General features: G+C 51.6%; 1 protein-coding gene across 1 annotated transcript in view; it reads left to right on the top strand.

Annotated features, from left to right (window-relative positions):
- Window positions 1-17,665, top strand: part of dennd6aa (DENN/MADD domain containing 6Aa) — a 28,207-nt gene extending 10,542 nt beyond the window's left edge. The window contains exons 4-19 of the mRNA XM_056274178.1: window positions 2,187-2,299; window positions 2,536-2,616; window positions 4,065-4,170; window positions 4,330-4,409; window positions 4,620-4,679; window positions 4,864-4,919; window positions 6,557-6,679; window positions 8,300-8,395; window positions 8,686-8,780; window positions 9,501-9,566; window positions 10,266-10,330; window positions 11,183-11,272; window positions 11,587-11,750; window positions 15,215-15,317; window positions 16,043-16,117; window positions 17,098-17,665. Of these exons, the coding sequence (XP_056130153.1) occupies window positions 2,187-2,299; window positions 2,536-2,616; window positions 4,065-4,170; window positions 4,330-4,409; window positions 4,620-4,679; window positions 4,864-4,919; window positions 6,557-6,679; window positions 8,300-8,395; window positions 8,686-8,780; window positions 9,501-9,566; window positions 10,266-10,330; window positions 11,183-11,272; window positions 11,587-11,750; window positions 15,215-15,317; window positions 16,043-16,117; window positions 17,098-17,229 (1,505 nt within the window). The 3' untranslated portion in view covers window positions 17,230-17,665. The remainder of the gene's footprint in view (window positions 1-2,186; window positions 2,300-2,535; window positions 2,617-4,064; window positions 4,171-4,329; window positions 4,410-4,619; window positions 4,680-4,863; window positions 4,920-6,556; window positions 6,680-8,299; window positions 8,396-8,685; window positions 8,781-9,500; window positions 9,567-10,265; window positions 10,331-11,182; window positions 11,273-11,586; window positions 11,751-15,214; window positions 15,318-16,042; window positions 16,118-17,097) is intronic.
- Window positions 17,666-18,494: the final 829 nt, after the last annotated feature.

The following is an 18,494-nucleotide window of genomic DNA, read 5'->3' as shown; positions in this document are numbered from 1 at the left end:
GACGTGCAGGTGTTTTGTTGCAGGTGCCAGACGTGCGGGTGTTGTGTTGCAGGTGCCAGATGTGCAGGTGTTTTGTTGCCGGTGCCAGATGTGCAGGTGTTTTGTGGCAGGTGCCAGATGTGCAGGTGTTTTGTTGCAGGTGCCAGACGTGCAGGTGTTGTGTTGCAGGTGCCAGACGTGCAGGTGTTTTGTTGCAGGTGCCAGATGTGCAGGTGTTGTGTTGCAGGTGCCAGATGTGCAGGTGTTGTGTTGCAGGTGCCAGATATGCAGGTGTTTTGTTGCAGGTGCCAGACATGCAGGTGTTGTGTTGCAGGTGCCAGACGTGCAGGTGTTGTGTTGCAGGTTCCAGATGTGCAGGTGTTTTGTTGCAGGTGCCAGATGTGCAGGTGTTTTGTTGCCGGTGCCAGATGTGCAGGTGTTTTGTTGCAGGTGCCAGATGTGCAGGTGTTTTGTTGCCGGTGCCAGACGTGCAGGTGTTTTGTTGCAGGTGCCAGATGTGCAGGTGTTTTGTTGCAGGTGCCAGACGTGCAGGTGTTGTGTTGCAGGTGCCAGACGTGCAGGTGTTGTGTTGCAGGTGCCAGACGTGCAGGTGTTGTGTTGCAGGTGCCAGATGTGCAGGTGTTGTGTTGCAGGTGCCAGACGTGCAGGTGTTGTATTGCAGGTTCCAGATGTGCAGGTGTTTTGTTGCAGGTGCCAGATGTGCAGGTGTTTTGTTGCAGGTGCCAGACGTGCAGGTGTTGTGTTGCAGGTGCCAGATGTGCAGGTGTTGTGTTGCAGGTGCCAGATGTGCAGGTGTTTTGTGGCAGGTGCCAGGTGTGCGGGTGTTGTGTTGCAGGTTCCAGATGTGCGGGTGTTTTGTGGCAGGTGCCAGATGTAGGTGTTGCTGCACAGTTTCAGGATATTACCGCAACCTTAGAGTTTGTTATCAGAGTGCAGCTCTGTAATGGCACTTGGGTAGAAACTGTTCTAGTCTGGAAGTACGGGTCTTGAAAGGTCGATAGCACCTCCCAGAGGGCAGCAGAGTGAAAAGGTGAACTCGGGTTACGGGTTACCTACACGGGTAGGTTCAGTGTTAACGGGTCGCGTCACCGTTGGTTTATTGTTCGGAGAACCGCCACAGCTCGTTGCGAGGAGAGACCAGGGGCCTCGTGTATCAAATTTGTTCTTACACACCTATGGAATTTTTTAGCCTTAAAGATTGTCGGACAGTCAGAAGCAAAGCATGATGGTTATTTGTAATTCCTTCCTCCTAACATTTATTGTCTACCGCTTGCAACGAGCAATCACCCAGGCCTGCAAAGACATCGGCGTTAGCCATCCATCCATCCATTATCAGAACCGCTTGTCCTGCTCTCAGGGTTGCGGGGATGCTGGAGCCTATCCCAGCAGTCATTGGGCAGCAGGCGGGGAGACACCCTGGACAGGTTGCCAGGCCATCACACAGGGCTGACACACACACACACACACACACACACACACACACACACACACACACACACACACACACATAACACATTCACACCTAGGGACAATTTAGTACGGCAGATTCACCTGACCTACATGTCTTCGGACTGTGGGAGGAAACCGGAGCCCCCAGAGGAAACCCACGCAGACACAGGGAGAACATACAAACTCCACACAGAGGACGACCTGGGACGACCCCCAAGGTTGGACTACCCCGGGGCTCGAACCCAGGACCTTCTTGCTGTGAGGCCACCGTGCTAACCACTGTGCCGCCCAGTGTTAGCTAATCAGTGTCTAAATTCAGGGGTTACCCAGGCTCTACACTGGTCTCTGAGACAAACTTCAGGGCTAAAAAATGTCCCGTGGCTGGGTAAGAACACATTTGCCCATAGTAACGACTGATACATGAGGCCCCTGGCCATTTTTCATTTAGCACAGAGTCGTGCAAAACGTGCACGTGTCAAGACGTGGCACCGCTGATAAAACACGTTAGGTTCACTTGAGGTTAACCCCCGGCTGAATGCTGGTTAATGTTTGTCCATGCCTGGGGAGTTACTCTGATAAGAGGCTGGCGAGGTGACATCATACTGAGGTCTTGTTCCATAGTGAATATTTCTCTACGTGGTGGTGGTGGCGGTGGCGGTGGTGGTGGTGGCGGTGGCGGTGACGGAGTTGTGTTGTGTGTTAAATGGAGACGTGTTTGCCGTCTGCTGTTTCCCCAGGTTGCCTTGGAGACACCCAGTTCTGTTTCCGCTTCCGTCAGGGTTCCAACAGGAAGTCATCACTGGGCTGCTTCCTGGATGCAGCTGACAGAGATGCCCCCGTCTGTCTCAAGGTAACAACCCCCCCCTCCCTTTACCACACACACACACACACACACACACACACACACACACACACACACACACACGCGCACACACAACCAACAGAACCAAACCAGGCAATATGCATCTTAAATGGCTGCTATAATCGTGTATTAACCCTGTGTGTGTGTGTGTGTGTGTGTGTGTGTGTGTGTGTGTGTGTGTGTGTGTGTGTGTGTGTGTGTGTGTGTGTGTGTGTGTCCTCCAGAGGGACCAGGGCCATTACTACGGTTACGTATATTTCCGTCAGGTTCGGGACAAGTCTTTGAAAAGAGGCTACTTCCAGAAGGTCAGTCTGATTTGAACTAACCTCCATCTTAAAACCAAGCTTCCCAACCCACCTTCCACCACCCTGAGACCCACCTTCCACCACCCTGAAACCCACCTTCCACCACCCTGAGACCCACCTTCCACCACCCTGAGACCCACCTTCCACCACCCTGAGACCCACCTTCCACCACCCTGAGACCCACCTTCCACCACTCCGAAACCCACTTTCCACCACCCTGAAACCCACCTCCCACCACCCTGAAACCCACCTCCCACCACCCTGAAACCCACCTTCCACCACCCTGAGACCCACCTCCCACCACCCTGAAACCCACCTCCCACCACCCTGAAATCCACCTCCCACCACCCTGAAACCCACCTTCCACCACCCTGAGACCCACCTCCCACCACCCTGAAACCCACCTCCCACCACTCCGAAACCCACTTTCCACCACCCTGAAACCCACCTCCCACCACCCTGAAACCCACCTTCCACCACCCTGAGACCCACCTTCCACCACCCTGAGACCCACCTTCCACCACCCTGAAACCCACCTTCCACCACCCTGAAACCCACCTCCCACCACCCTGAGACCCACCTTCCACCACCCTGAAACACACCTCCCACCACCCCGAGACCCATTTTCCACCACCCTGAGACCCACCTTCCACCACCCCGAAACACAATTCCACCACCCCGAAACACACCTTCCACCACCCCGAAACACACCTTCCACCACTCTGAAACACACCTTCCACCACTGTGGTGTAGCAGCTTTAATCCAACTTGTTTTTACCACTGAGTCAATAAAACCGATCAAACTAAACTCCCTTAGAAAAGAGAGACCTCAACCATTAAGTGTTCTTCAATGATAAACTCAGTCCCTTCAGCATGTCGTTTAGCATGATGTCTTATTAATGTTGTGGACAACTATGGGTGTCCAGGTGGTGTGGCGGTCAATTCTGTTGCCTACCAACACGGGGATCGCTGGTTCGAATCCCCATGTTACCTCTGGCTTGGTCGGGCGTCCCTACAGACACAATTGGCCGTGTCTGCGGGTGGGGAGCCGGATGTGGAGATGTGTCCTGGTCACCACACTAGCGCCTCCTCTGGTCGGTTGGTGCACCTGCTCGGGGGGGAGGGAGAACTGGGGGGAACAGCGTGATCCTCCTACGTGCTACGTCCCCCTGGTGAAACTCCTCACTGTCAGGTGAAAAGAGGCGGCTGGTGACTCCACATGTATGGGAGGAGGCATGTGGTAGTCTGCAGCCCTCCCCGGATCGGCAGAGGGGGTGGAGCAGCGACCGGGACGGCTCGGAAGAGTGGGGTAATTGGCCGAGTACAACTGGGGAGAAAAAGGGGGGGGGGATTCTTAAAAAAATAAAACTGTTGTGGAGAAGTGGAGGGAGAGAATCATTATGTTTGTCTGTAATGTCCCCCTCTTTTTGTGTCTGTCCCTCCCCCAGTCTCTGGTGCTCATCAGCAGGCTGCCCTACGTGACCTTCTTCCACTCCCTGCTGAAGATCATGGCTCCAGAATACTTCGAGAAACAAGAGCCCTGCCTCGAGGCTGGTCTGTTTGTCTGTGATTTGTCTGTTAGTTTGTCTGTTATTTGTCTTTATTGCACAACATATCAGCATTGTGTGTGTGTGTGTGTGTGTCTGTGTGTGTGTTTTGGTCAAATGTCACCGGTTGGTCTTATTTTTTGTTCGCTGTGCATTTGATTGACAGCTTGTAATGACATAGACCGCTGGCCAACACCCCATCCTGGTCGAATCCTCACCTTGCCCATCATGGGGGTGGTCATCAAGGTAGGAACACGGGTACACACACACACACACAGACACACACTACTCTTCATTCAGGCTGCTGGGTGTTTAGAAGAGAAGGGAACCTGCCGTGGTGATTCGCTACCTGGCTGACTGGCTGCTGAAACACCAGACCACATGTTGTGCTTGGTTTATGAAGCCGTCAGACCGCTTGTCCTTGAAAGAGTGTGTTATGTCTCTGTCCTGCAATAGGTTCGCATCCCAACCTGTTATGACAAACCAGGAACCTCACAGCTGGTCCAGTCTGCACAGGTGACTGTAACACACACACACACACACACACACACACACACACACACACACACACACACACACAACAGTCCAAATAGAAATTAACTTTTTTTCCAGTACAAGGGTCCACATGTTAAGTGTACGTCAGAGTTCAGACTGAAGCCTTTGCTTTTCCTCCGTCCTTCTTCTTCTGCTGATCTCCCAGAGTGACAGTCTGGTGTCCATAGTCCTCCCGACCATCCACGAAGTGGACCTGTTCAGGTGAGACCGATTGCTCTGCTGTGGGTTCGCTCCTCAACCTCTGATACGCTCTGCTGTTGAACGCAGCTCCGTCGCACCACGTGGGTGAGCCTCAGCCCCCACCTGCCGACTTGGAGCGGTACTGCAGTAGAGCTAATCCCACCCCCTTGTTTTCTATTTATCGCTTGTTGACATTCCTGTCTGCCATGGCAACAGTGTGTGTGTGTGTGTGTGTGTGTTATCACAGGAACGTAATAGAGAGAGAGAGAGAGAGAGAGAGAGAGAGAGAGAGAGAGAGAGAGAGAGAGAGAGAGCGAGTCCTTTAGGACGTATTAAAACTGTGGTAGGCGTTTTTTTCTCTTTATGGCGTCATTGGGCAAAAGTTCCATAATAACATTTCGTCATGTTGTAATTCAAGTGGTCTGGGGAAAACTAGACTTCTGCAACTTCCTCTTGGCTCTGTGTCCAGGCAGCTTTAAAAAAGTCTAGCTCAGGACGGAAGATTTTAGCCAATCACGGGTCATTTCAGACAGAGGACGTTCCATAATGGCTGTTCTATAAATGCAGGCGCGTGTGTACACGATCAATTTGCGTCCGCCCTGCCCCCCGCCGGTCACTTGTGGTTGTAACCCTAACCCCAAAAATCGACAAGACACATCTGGGTAGCGTGGCGGTCTATTCCTTTGCCTACTAACACGGGGATCGCCGGTTCGAATCCCCGTGTTGCCTCCGGCTTGGTCGGGCGTCCCTACGGACACGATTGGCTGCGTCTGTGGGTGGGAAGCCGGATGTGGGTATGTGTCCTGGTCACTGCACTAGCGCCTCCTCTGGTCAGTTGGGGCGCCTGTTCTGGGGGGAGGGGGGAACTGGGGGGAATAGCGTGATCCTCCCACGCGCTACGTCCCCCTGGTGAAACTCTTCACTGTCAGGTGAAAAGAAGCAGCTGGTGACCCCACATATATGGGAGGAGTCAGGTGGTAGTCTGCAGCCCTCCCCGGATCAGCAGAGGGGGTGGAGCAGCGACCGGGACGGCTCGGAAGAGTGGGGCAATCGGCCGGGTACAACTGGGGAAAGAAAGGGAGAAAATGCCATCCATCCATTCTCTGAACCACTTATCCTGCTCTCAGGGTGGTGGGGATGCTGGAGCCTATCCCAGCAGGCACTGGGCGGCGGGCGGGGAGACACCCTGGACAGGCCGCCAGAAAGAGAAAAAAAGAAGAGCAGCTTGAAATGGCTGCTTCACATGAACAATATTAGTGCAACTAAAAGATTAGCTGAAAAACATAATTCACTACATGGAAAGAGGATCAACTATGATACAAGCGTCACGGGTCTCGCTTTGACATTTCCCGGTGGTACGCGAGTGTAAGTGCTTGAAGAGCGACGCAGAGGTCATTTGGTGGGAGGGGCTTAGCGGAGTGATGCGGGGCAGCAGAGAGGGGTGGGAGGAGCTGCATTGTTCAGTGTTGCCTCCTGCAGCTTTAACCATGATGCCGTTTACAAGATTTGAAGCGAGTAAGAGCAGTTGGTTGATATCGATTAAATCCGTAGCGAACTTCAACAGAATATTTTTATTCTTAATGCCGCCGTCTCTCCCACTCACTCTGTCTGTCTGTCTGTCTCTCTGTCTCTCTCTTCCTGTCTCTCTGTCTCCCCAGATGTTTCTGTCCAGTTTTCTTCCACATCCAGATGTTGTGGGAGTTGGTGTTGCTGGGGGAGGCGCTGGTCGTCATGGCGCCATCGCCAGCCGAGTCATCTGAAACGGTCTTGGCGTTGGTCGGGTGAGTTGTCAGGGGGGCGTGGCCGAACACGGGTCGCTCCTGGCCCTGATGGTGTGGTGTTGAAAAGCGTGACGGTGTGCACCGCCCGTTCGGGTGGAGGTCCTCACAGCCCAGCTCGCTGTATAGTAAAACAACAAGCTGTCTCTCAGCTGAGTGTCGGAGGAAACCGGCGGCCACGTTCATGCCAACACAGACGAGCTCACTCCTCGAGGATGTGTGACACGAGCTATTTTGGATCTGTCAGGACCCCCGTCATGTAAACCAACACCCCGACGGAGGAAACCTCATTTGTACCTGGCGGTGATATGAACCGATGTCATGCTAGTTGTGACGTTTTGACAGTGAAATGGTAAAATTATGTAGTATTTTAGCTATGAAGATATTGAATGCAGAACAAATATACAACCCCAGCTACTACTACTACTACTAATACTACTACTTTCTGCTGCTCCCGTTAGGGGGCGCCACAGTGGATCATCCGTCTCCATCTCTTCCTGTCCTCTGCATCTTCCTCTGTCACACCAGCCACCTGCATGTCCTCCCTCACCACATCCATAAACCTCCTCTTTGGCCTTCCTCTTCTCCTCTTCCCTGGCAGCTCCATATTCAGCATCCTTCTCCCAGTATACCCAGCATCTCTCCTCCACACATGTCCAAACCATCTCAATCTTGCCTCTCTTGCTTTGTCTCCAAACCGTCCAACCTGAGCTGTCCCTCTAATATACTCGTTCCTAATCCTGTCCTCCTTCATCACTCCCAATGAAAATCTTATCATCTTCATCTCTGCCACCTCCAGCTCCGCCTCCTGTCTTTTCATCAGGGCCACTGTCTCCAAACCATACAACATAGCTGGTCTCACAACCATCTTGTAAACCTTCCCTTTAACTCTTGCTGGTACCCTTCTGTCACACATCACTCCTGACACTCTTCTCCACCCACTCCACCCTGCCTGCACTCTCTTCTTCACCTCTCTTCTGCACTCCCCAGCAGTTAATGAAAAATACTGAACTGAACTCAGTGCTTTTCTTAAAACTTCACATTCAGAGTTGCTATAACTCATCTCATTTGCACACACAACTTGAGCATCATCATGTTTTTTATGCATGTTCATCTCCTGCATTCAGTGCTGTGTCTAAGAATGACTCTTATGGGCGTCTGGGTAACTTAGCAGTCTATTTCGTTGCCTACCAACACGGGGATCGCCGGTTCGAATCCCCGTGTTACCGCCGGCTTGGTCAGGCGTCCCTACGGAAACAGTTGGCCATGTCTGTGGGTGGGAAGCTGGATGTGGGTGTGTGCTGTGGTCGCTGCACTAGCGCCTCCTCTGGTTGGTTGGGGCACCCGTTCGGGGGGGGGGATAGCATGATCCTCCCACGCACTACATCCCCCTGGTGAAACTCCTCACTGTCAGGTGAAAAGAAGCGGCTGCTGACTCCACATGTATGGGAGGAGGCATGTGGTAGTCTGCAGCCCTCCCCGGATCGGCAGAGGGGGAGGAGACAGTTTAGCTGCAAGAAGGAAGCGATGCCGTTCTGCCAGTCAGAATCTGTGGTGATGTTGTGATGTTGTCTGATCGGTCAGTGTCTGTTTTTGTGTAACCGGGTGTGTCTCTCTCTCCAGCTGTGTAGCTCCCCTGCGGTACTGCAGCGATTTCCGGCCTTACTTCACCATCCATGACAGTGAGTTTAAGGAGTACACCACCAGGACGCAGGCTCCGTGAGTACATCGCACCGCTGCCCCGGAGCAAGGCACTACAACCCTCTGACGGAGCAAATGGGGGGCGTGTGCCCTGCTCTCGGCCCCACTTCAACAGACTGTCTGTGATTCATTTGTTTCTTCCCCTTTTTCGTTTGTGACCGGACTCTCCCTTTCTCTTCCTGTCTGTCTTTTGCCTTTCATTCCTCTCTCTCTCTCTCCCGCTCTCTCTCTCTCTCTCTCTCTCTCCCGCTCTCTCTCTCTCTCTCTCTCTCTCTCTCTCTCTCTCTCTCTCTCTCTCTCTATCCCAGGCCGTCAGTCATTCTTGGAGTGACCAATCCTTTCTTTGCTAAAACGCTGCAGCACTGGCCACACATTGTGCGAATCGGAGACATGAAGCAAGCAGGTACACAACAGCAGTTACACACAACAACAGTTACATTAAGAACAATGATAACGATGATAATTAATTAATAGTGGTGGTGATGATGATGTAGATCTGCGAGCACACGTCCTAACGGAGCCGTGAGGCGCCGTTAGCTCGGCTGCAGGACAGGAACAGCGCCTCCAGATGACGGCTGGCTCGCCGTCACAGTGACGCGCTGTCCAGACAAACACACACCAGCGTTGTCCTTCAACAAGGAAGAAGACAGAAAGGGTTGTTTTGTCATTTGTTTTGTTGTTTGCGGCATCAAGCCCCCGGCTTGGTCGGGCGTCCCTACAGACACAATTGGCCGTGTCTGCAGGTGGGAAGTCGGGGTGGGTGTGTCCTGGTCACTGCACCGGCGCCTCCTCTGGTCGGTCGGGGTGCCTGTTCAGGGGGAACTGGGGGGAATAGCGTGATCCTCCCACGTGCTACGCCCCCCTGGTGAAACTCCTCACTGCCAGGTGAAAAGAAGAGGCTGGTGACTCCTCATGTATCGGAGGAGGCATGTGGTAGTCCGCAGCCCTCCCCAGATCAGCAGAGGGGGTGGAGCAGAGACCGGGGCGGCTCGGAAGAGTGGGGTAGTTGGACGGGTACAACTGGAGAGAAAAGGGGGGAAATTCCAAAAAACAAACAAACAAACAAACCTCTGTCTTACCTTCCACCAGGTCTTTTTGATTCTCTCTTTTGTTTCTTTTACAGGAGAGATGACCAAGCAGATGAAAGTCAAGAAACTAAAGAACCTAAAAACTCTGGACTCTAAACCTGGTAGCTCTTTATTTACTCCTCTCTCTCTCTCTCTCTTACCATCTCTGTCTTTCTCACTCCCTATTTAATCCATTACCACTCTGTCCATGATTCTTCACGCCTGTCTGTCTTTTTCTCTCTTCAATTTTATTCTCAGTCTGGGGCGTCCGGGTAGCGTAGTGGTCTATTCCGTTGCCTACCAACATGGGGCTCGCCGGTTCGAATCCCCGTGTTACCTCCGGCTTGGTCAGGCGACCCTACAGGCACAATTGGCCGTGTCTGCGGGTGGGGAGCCGAATGTGGGTATGTGTCCTGCTCGCTGCACTAGCGCCTCCTCTGGTCAGTCGGGGTGTGTATTCGGGGGAGGGGGTAGCGTGATCCTCCCACGCGCTACGTCCTCCTGGTGAAATTCCTCACTGTCAGGTGAAAAGAAGCGACTGGTGACTCCACATGTGTGGGAGGAGGCATGTGGTAGTCTGCAGCCCTCCCCCCGGAGCAGCAGAGGGGGTGGAGCAGCGACCGGGACGGCTGGGAAGAGTTTATTCTCAGTCTTTTTTCTGTTTATTCTCACTCCATCATCCTGCATCCATCTGTCTCTCTGTCCATCTGTCTTTCTTGCTGTCTATCACACATTGCATCTCTCTCTCTCTCGCTCTCCCTCTTAATGTCACTTTTTCAACTAAGAGAGTCTTTGTGTGTGTGTGTGTGTGTGTGTTGTAGGTGTGTACAGTGCATACAAGCCGTTCCTTAACAAAGATGAAGACATCATCAAACAGCTTCAGAAGGTAACAACTTGTTTGTTTCTCATAAACTGTCTTACACACAGCGGGTGAGACGGGTTCTGCTCCGAGTGCCCCCGTCCACGCTGTGCCAGCAGAGGGGACGGGACCGATCTGGATCTGATATTTACATGTTACTCTTATCTGGTTGGTTCGTGACTGGCTACAGACCGAAATCGAACATGGTGTAGGTTTGACGTTCTACCCCGAATGGACTCCACTTGTCATCTGATATCATTCCCATAAACTTCCATTCATATTTTCCAAGCTGCTCTTTCCTCAAAAAATGACTCTACAGGGCCTCTGGGTGGCGTAGTGGTCTATTCCCTTGCCTACCAACACGGGATCGTTGGTTCGAATCCCCGTGTTACCTCCGGATTGGTCAGGCATCCCTACAGACACAATTGGCCGTGTCTGCGGGTGGGAAGCCGGCTGTGGGTATGTGTCCTGGTCGCTGCACCAGCACCTCTGGTCAGTTGGGGCGTCTGTTCAGGGGGGAGGGGGAACTGGGGGGAATAGCGTGATTCTCCCACGTGCTACGTCCCCCCTGGTGAAACTCCTCACTGTCAGCTGAAAAGAAGCGGCTGGTGACTCCACATGTATGGGAGGAGACATGTGGTAGACTGCAGCCCTCCCTGGATCAGCAGAGGGGGTGGAGCAGCGACCGGGACGGCTTGGAAGAGTGGGGTAGTTGGACGGGTACAACTGGGGAGAAAAGGGGGAGGGATCCCCCCCAAAAAAGAACATGCATAAAACAAATAAAACACGGCTCGAAATTGACTCTGTGTGCGTGTGTGTGTGTGTGTGTTTCTATATCAAATCACAATATGTTGTTTTGTTTTGTTTTTTATCTTTCAGGGTGTGCAGCAGAAGAGGCCGTCAGCTGCCCAGAATGCAATTCTCAGGCGCTACTTCCTCGAACTGACTCAGAGCTTCATTATTCCACTGGTAATAACCGATCAGCGCTTACCCATAGTGCCTTTCACCGGGAAACACAGCGACCACAGTGCTAGAACGTAGCAGCAGTATTAGTATTAGCAGCAAATTAGTTTCCTCCACCAGCCACTTAACCAGGGAGCCACCCACCACGTGGAGCTCTGCTCTGTTCTCTCAGCAGTGAGTTTGATGCTCAAGTAGTGGCTGGTGGGTGTGTGTGACATTTTAGATATAAGAGAAGTTGATGAAGTGTCTGTGTTTGAAATATTATCTTGTAGCCCTAAGACCGTCTGTGTGTGTGTGTGTGTGTGTGTGTGTGTGTGCAGGAGCGTTACGTCGTTAGTTTGATGCCCTTACAGAAGTCCATCTCTCCGTGGAAGAGTCCGCCTCAGCTGCGGCCCTTCCTGCAGAGTGACTTCATGAAGAGTTTAGAGCGGGCAGGGCCACAGCTCACCTCCCGCCTCAAAGGAGACTGGATAGGACTGTACAGGTAACACACTCCATCCTTCACTAACAAGTACTTCCATACTTGTTAGGACCCTCGTTGTCTACATTCATTCCCTAGCCCTTAACCCTAACCATCATAACTGCATGGCTAACCTTAACCCTTACCTGATCTTAACCTAATCCTGATTCTAATCTGAATCCTCAACCCAAATCCTAGCCCTAAAATAGACCCTTAAAGAAGTGAGGACCGGACAAAATGTCCTCACTTTGTATAAATGTCCTCACTCCGATGGGTAAAAACTCAAATTGGTACTCACGAAGATAGAAGTTCAAGAACACACACACACACGGGACATCACACTGATTTTGACCCTTGGTGTCGACAGGAAATGCAGGGTTTCCATCTCTCACATTTGTGGCGTGTCACACACGCTTTCACCATCAGCCTCACGCTCTCACGCTGCCCGAACAATTCTCCCGCCAAAACACCGCGACAGCAACCGAGACGAACAGGTGAACATGCGGTCTTTCCAGGCGGTAAGCGACACTCCGCAGACAAGCGCTCCGCGAGTAAATGCCAGGCGCTCTGCGTGCGGTAACCATGGAAACGGCTTCTGTGCACTACTGTATCCCTGTTGAGAAAACAATATTTTCTTTATAGGCTGTAGGAACATATTAAAATATACCTTCTAGAAATACTGAAAGAGTCTGTCATATTACTTAAGTCAGTTAGTTTACTAGGGATTTCTTTCTTGTGTGTGGAGTTAGCATGTTCTCCCCATGTCTGTGAGTTTCCTCCAGATGATCCGGTTTCCCCCCACCATCAAAAAGACATGCATGGGCATCCAGGTGGTGTAGCGGACTATTCCGTTGCCTACCAACAGTTACCTCCGGCTTGGTCGGGCGTCCCTACAGACACAACTGGCTGTGTCTGAGGGTGGGAAGCCAGATGTGGGGGGGTATGTGTCCTGGTCGCTGCACTAGCGCCTCCTCTGGTCAGTCGGGGCGCCTGTTCCTCCCATTCACTACGTCCGCCCGGTGAAACTCCTCACTGTCAGGTGAAAAGAAGCGGCTGCCACATGTATGGGAGGAGGCATGTGGTAGTCCGCAGCCCTCCCCGGGTCGGCAGAGGGGGTGGAGCAGCAAGCGGGAGGGCTCGGAAGAGTGGGGTAATTGGCCGGATTCAACTGGGGAGAAAAAAGGGGCACCCCCACAAGAAAAAAAAGACATGCATGTTAGGGTTAATACTCCTGTCTGTGCCCCTGAGCAAGGTGATGCAAAGAAGATAGGTGGAGTTGGTCCCCGGGCACTGCAGCTGCCCACTGTGCTGCTGTAGAGTACGATGGGTTAAATGCAGAGAACAGATTTCATTGTAACTGTACAGTGAGAAAATGAAGTGGCTTTTTTTTCTTTCTTTCGTCCATTTTGTGCACGTTGCATAGAAGAAAGTTCAAGACAATTCAACTCTGGCAGCAGGTGGACGTGTGCATGAGACGAGTATGACAGTTTGACGGGATTGCACCCATTTGTTGCTCCGCCCGACAGATTGCCCGCGCCTCCCTACCCACCCGCTCACCTCTCATCGAACATGAATTACTTAGGCACATCAGTCACTCCCCGTCTGAAGACCATTATGGTCAAAGTCTTTCTGGTACAGTCATGGTTAAACCAAGAGAACGACTTTGACTCTAGCAGGTAGCCGAGTATTCGAAAACTGGGTGTTTCATATTGGTGTTTCCGTGGAGCCGCATCTTAAATTACTCTGATTGGTGCACGATGCTTATCTCCATGTTGATGGGACAGCTGCTCAAGTTCATAGCTGTATTTGAACAGCGTTCAAGCAAGCCAGCCACACTCCATCTAACCTGGCGTGAACCGAGCCGAGGTGAGATTTGGCTGTGTGTGCACGCGTTCATGTATTTGCTGTGTCTGGAGTAGGATAGGTTCTTGTGTTCATTCGTTTCTTTTTGTTTATTTGTGGTTCTTGCTACCATTCTGATTCTCCTCTTCCTGTAAACCCTCGTTTTTAGCCTTTTATCATCTCATCTCATCTTCAGCTGCTTCTCCGGGGTCGGGTCGCAGTGGCAGCAAGCCAAGTAGAGCACTCCAGACCTCCCTCTCCCTAGTAACGCCCTCCAGCTCCTCCTGGAGGATCCCAAGGCGTTCCCAGGCCAGATTGGACATGTAGTCCCTCCAGCAAGTTCTGGGTCTACCCCGGGGTCTCCTCCCAGTTGGCCGTGCCCGGAAAACCTCCAAAGGAAGGCGCCCAGGAGGCATCCTAATCAGATGCCCGAACCATCTCAACTGGCTCCTTTCGACGCGAAGGAGCCGTGGTTCTAGTCCGAGCTCCCTCTGGATGTCCGAGCTCCTCACCCTATCTCTAAGGCTGAGCCCAGACACCCTACAGAGGAAACTCATTTCAGCCGCTTGTATCCGCGATCTCATCCTTTCGGTCACTACCCAAAGCTCTTGAAACGAAGGTCTACTGGTAAACTGAGAGCTTTGCCTTCCGGCTCAGCTCCCTCTTCACCACAACGGTCCGGTACAACGTCCGCATTACTGCTGATGCTGCACCAATCCACCTGTCAATCTCCCGCTCCATCCTACGCTACCTCGTGAACAAGACCCCGAGATACTTGAACTCCTTCCCTTGAGGCAAAAACTCATCCCCAACCCGGAGGGAGCGATGTACCATTTTCCGGTAGAGAACCATGGCCTCAGACTTGGAGGGGCTGACTCTCATCCCGACCATTTCACACTCAGCTGCAAACCGCCCCAAGTGCACGCTCAAGGTCGCATTCTGATGAAGCCAACGAAACCACATCATCCGTGAAGAGCAGAGATGCAATTCTGAGGTTCCCAGAACCTCAGAATTACTTCTTAACGTGTGATAAAACATAGTTTTGATATTAGAAACAACACGTCTTTGACTTTTATAAGTGAACGAACCTGTGCTCTTTATTGAGTTAGAGTATGTCTAATGTTGTGTAATTGTGAGTGATTCCTAGGTGGAAGTCCCGGGGTGGCGTTGTCAGGCTATATATCCTTAAATCTTATGCCCGCCACGTGTCTAAGCTGCGTCGTTTTTAAAACCCAGACGGTGCATCGAGTCCAAAGATGTGCGCGTGAATAAGTGTGCCTCGGCGTCATTCAGCCCATGGTGTCACAGTTTCCCTCCAGCTAGGTTCCCCAAGTTGGCACCCTGGTAGGGTTGTGATTCTATGTTAAGTACACTGAGCAAGTCACGAAACCGGAGTCCCAGTCCATGTAGTCCACACCTACGTACATGTCCACTGAACACAATTCTGAATCTGGTTTATGGACACATTTAAACGACTTAAGTCACCAAATCCTGTCAACATGTGGGAACTGTAGTCATGGTGACAGAAAGAAGAGTTTGGGTTAAACGTTTCAAGTTTCTTTGGTGGTTTGTATTGGTGTCACCATTTTGCTGCCATCTTCTTCTTCTTCTGTCGTTTAAATTCTGCTTCTGTGGACTCTCTGCAGGCAGTTCCTCAAGTCTCCCAACTTTGACGGCTGGTTCCGCAACAGGAGGAGAGAGATGACCCACAAACTAGAGGCCCTCCACCTGGAGGCCCTGTGTGAGGAGGTGAGGAGGAGGGAGAGAGCGAGAGAGAGATAAAGAGAGAGAGAGAGAGACTGATGGACAGACAGACAAGTCAGTGGGTAGGTAGGTAGGTAGGTAGAATAGACAGAAGAATGGGTGGATGGACAAATGTTAAAATGGGTAGATGGAGGGATGGGTGGGTGGGTGGATGAATGATAGATGGAAGGATCGTTAGAAGAGTGGGTGGATGGACGAATGTTAAATGGGTAGATGGAGGGATGTGAAGGCAATTTAATGATTATACAACCCGTGTGTGAATCTGCCAGATTTGATCATATTTGGTGTGTGTGGCCCTGTGATGGCCTGGCGGCCTGTCCAGGGTGTCTCCCTGCCTGCCGCCCAGTGACTGCTGGGATAGGCTCCAGCATCCCCGCGACCCTGAGAGCAGGATAGACGGTTCGGGTGATGGATGGATGGATGATGTTTGTTTGTTTGAGTGGCATGGTGACGTTGTGGTTAGCGCGGTCGACTAAAAGGTCCGACCCTTTAGTCGACTGGTTAGCACAGCCGCCCATGGTGCGGCAGACCCGGGTTCGCGCCCTGGCTGTGGCGGTTCCCAGCTGCCCCCTGAATTCGCTACATCATGAACATAAACCACTATTAAGTCATGCAACACACAGACAACAAGAGTGTTTACATGTCTCTCTGTCTGTTCTGCTGTCTGTCCGTGTGTGTGTGTGTGTGTGTGTGTGTGTGTGTGTGTGTAGGATCTCCAGCAGAGGATTCAGAGCCATACAGAAGTAGAGACAGTGGACCTGGTTCTGAAGCTAAAGGATAAACTGGTCAGTCCAAAACCCTTTCTCGTATTCTTAAGTTTAATGTGCGAAACAAGAAGACACGGGGACGACTCACAACATCCATCCACAGCTGCCGTACCAACAACACATAAATACACATCACACACGAATACACATAACACATAAATACACATATAAACCAGAATGAGACACTGAAAGGGAAGTGGAAGATGGAAGGGCTCACTCAGAAGGAGCCTGAGAGAGTAAACCTTTATGCAGGCTGTACAGAGGACATCCCACAGCCACCGTCTCCTTCTAATTACTAGAAGGTTCACTTCCTGGAGAAAATGTGTTTTGTAGTTCAAAACTTTGTTAAGGTGGTCCCAGCGGATTAAACTAGTTTAAACTGGACGTATACATAGATCGGTGACATCATCAGGGCAGCATGGTGGCACAGCGGTTAGCGCGGTCGCCTCACAGCAAGGAGGTCCTGGGTTCGAGCCCCGGGGTCTTCCGACGTTGGGGGTCGTCCCAGGTCGTCCTCTGTGTGGAGTTTGCATGTTCTCCCGTGTCTGCTAGGGTTTCCTCTGGGTGCTCCGGTTTCTTCCACAGTCCAAAGACATGTAGGTCAGGTGACTCGGCCATACTAAATTGTCCCTAGGTGTGAATATGTGTGTGTGGGGGCGCCCTGTGATGGTCTGGCGGCCTGTCCAGGGTGTCTCCCCGCCTGCAGCCCAATGACTGCTGGGATACGCTCCAGCATCCCCGTGACCCTGAGAGCCGGATAAGCGGTTAATGGATGGATGGATGACTAACTATGGTAATGTTCAAGAATTCAAAGCTGCCAAGTGTTGCTAAACTGGGTTTGTAGCACTTTGGAATTGAAGCCATTCAAAAACTGAGTGAAAACAGGTTGACTGCAACTCATCTTCTAGTTAATACTTGCCGCTAATGATCAGTTAACGAGGTTAATGGATCATAAACAGTAAATGCTGATTAAGTGATGTGTACCCTCTGCATCTCAGAGCCAGGCGGAGAGAGAGCAGCTCCCGGTGCGTCCAGGGACCCTGACCAAACTCAGGGCCCACATCGAAGGCGTCATCCTGGCCTTACCGGAGGACCTGCAGGGCATCCTCCACAAACCCGCCACACCGTGACCTTTAACCGCCACGGGCCTGAGCCCTGGAAAGCTCGTGGTCACAGGTGTAGTTCAAGTGGGTCCCTGCACGAGCCGGGCCCCGAGGAGGAGAGAGGACATGTTCTCTGTTTGGGTCTCAGGATAGGGAGGAGAGGGACCTCACAGCCCACATACACAGAGATTCTTAACACCGGTCCATTCTTCTGGATCTTCACGAGACGAGCGTTGGTCAGCACAGAATTACCCCCCCCCCCCCCCCAGAACTGGTCTCAACAGAAGCTCAGTGGTTTCATTCCCACCTCATCCCTGGTGTCTGTTCCATCATCAGCCATCGAGGAGCAACGCCCCCTGTGGTCTGCGGTCCGGACACGGCCCTTCACAAACACTTTGTGATGCGGGGGTGTTTGTGTTTTTGATGGAGTTACATTTTTGCCTTACGTTTGTTTTAAATAATTGTCCTTGTCACAGTGCATCATATCAAGCACAACACGGGACCCAAATCCTCTGGCAGGTCTTTCCTCTGGCCCACAACGCACCACCCACACCACATGTGGGTCAACAATGCTCCATGTCAAGAGCTGTGGACATCGGGAGGATGTGACTGTTAGCTGATGACACTCTCCTGACCACAGAGTCAGAGCCTCGGCTCTTGAGCTTTTATATGTTTTTATTTTGGAACCTTTGAAACTCTGGACCTTAGTTTCACCAGGCGGGCTGACCTTATTTACTGGACTGACTCATTTTACCTTTTGTTTTTTATTCAAGTGTACTTCAGCCCTGCAAGGACCTGTGTACCCTCCTCATCACTCCACCGGCATCACGAACACACACACACACACATACACAGGACATGATTAAGGTAGAGCCAAGCAGTGCATTACCTTATAATACTGTAAATGCTCACAGAGGCGCAAACACAAAAAAACGCACACATTAACACCAAATACACACTCAGTAACACAAACATACACAAATACCCGCGTGCGTGCACACAGCATTAAGCACCAGCCACCGTTTTACTATGAGTATTTCCTCCTTTTTGATTTTTAAAGCACGCGTGTTGCTACCCACAGGGCAGCTCGTGGCTGCTGGCTGTTAGTGTGGAGCAGTGCCTTAAGAGCCAATCAGATTCCTGCGTTAAGGTCAGGTGATCTTTGTGTAACCTGCTGTCAGTACCAGAAACATACCAGGGACGTATTCTAAATGGAGAGAGCGGAAATCTTATTAGTTTTAAGTGTGAATGGAAAACAAAAAACCCATTATCCCAGGAGTTGTGTAATTTGA

The sequence above is a fragment of the Lampris incognitus genome, chromosome 2 (assembly GCF_029633865.1).
Source record: "Lampris incognitus isolate fLamInc1 chromosome 2, fLamInc1.hap2, whole genome shotgun sequence".
Lineage (NCBI taxonomy): Eukaryota > Metazoa > Chordata > Actinopteri > Lampriformes > Lampridae > Lampris > Lampris incognitus.
The sequence above is the reverse complement of the archived record's forward strand: the minus strand, read 5'-3'. Positions and strand labels throughout refer to the sequence as shown.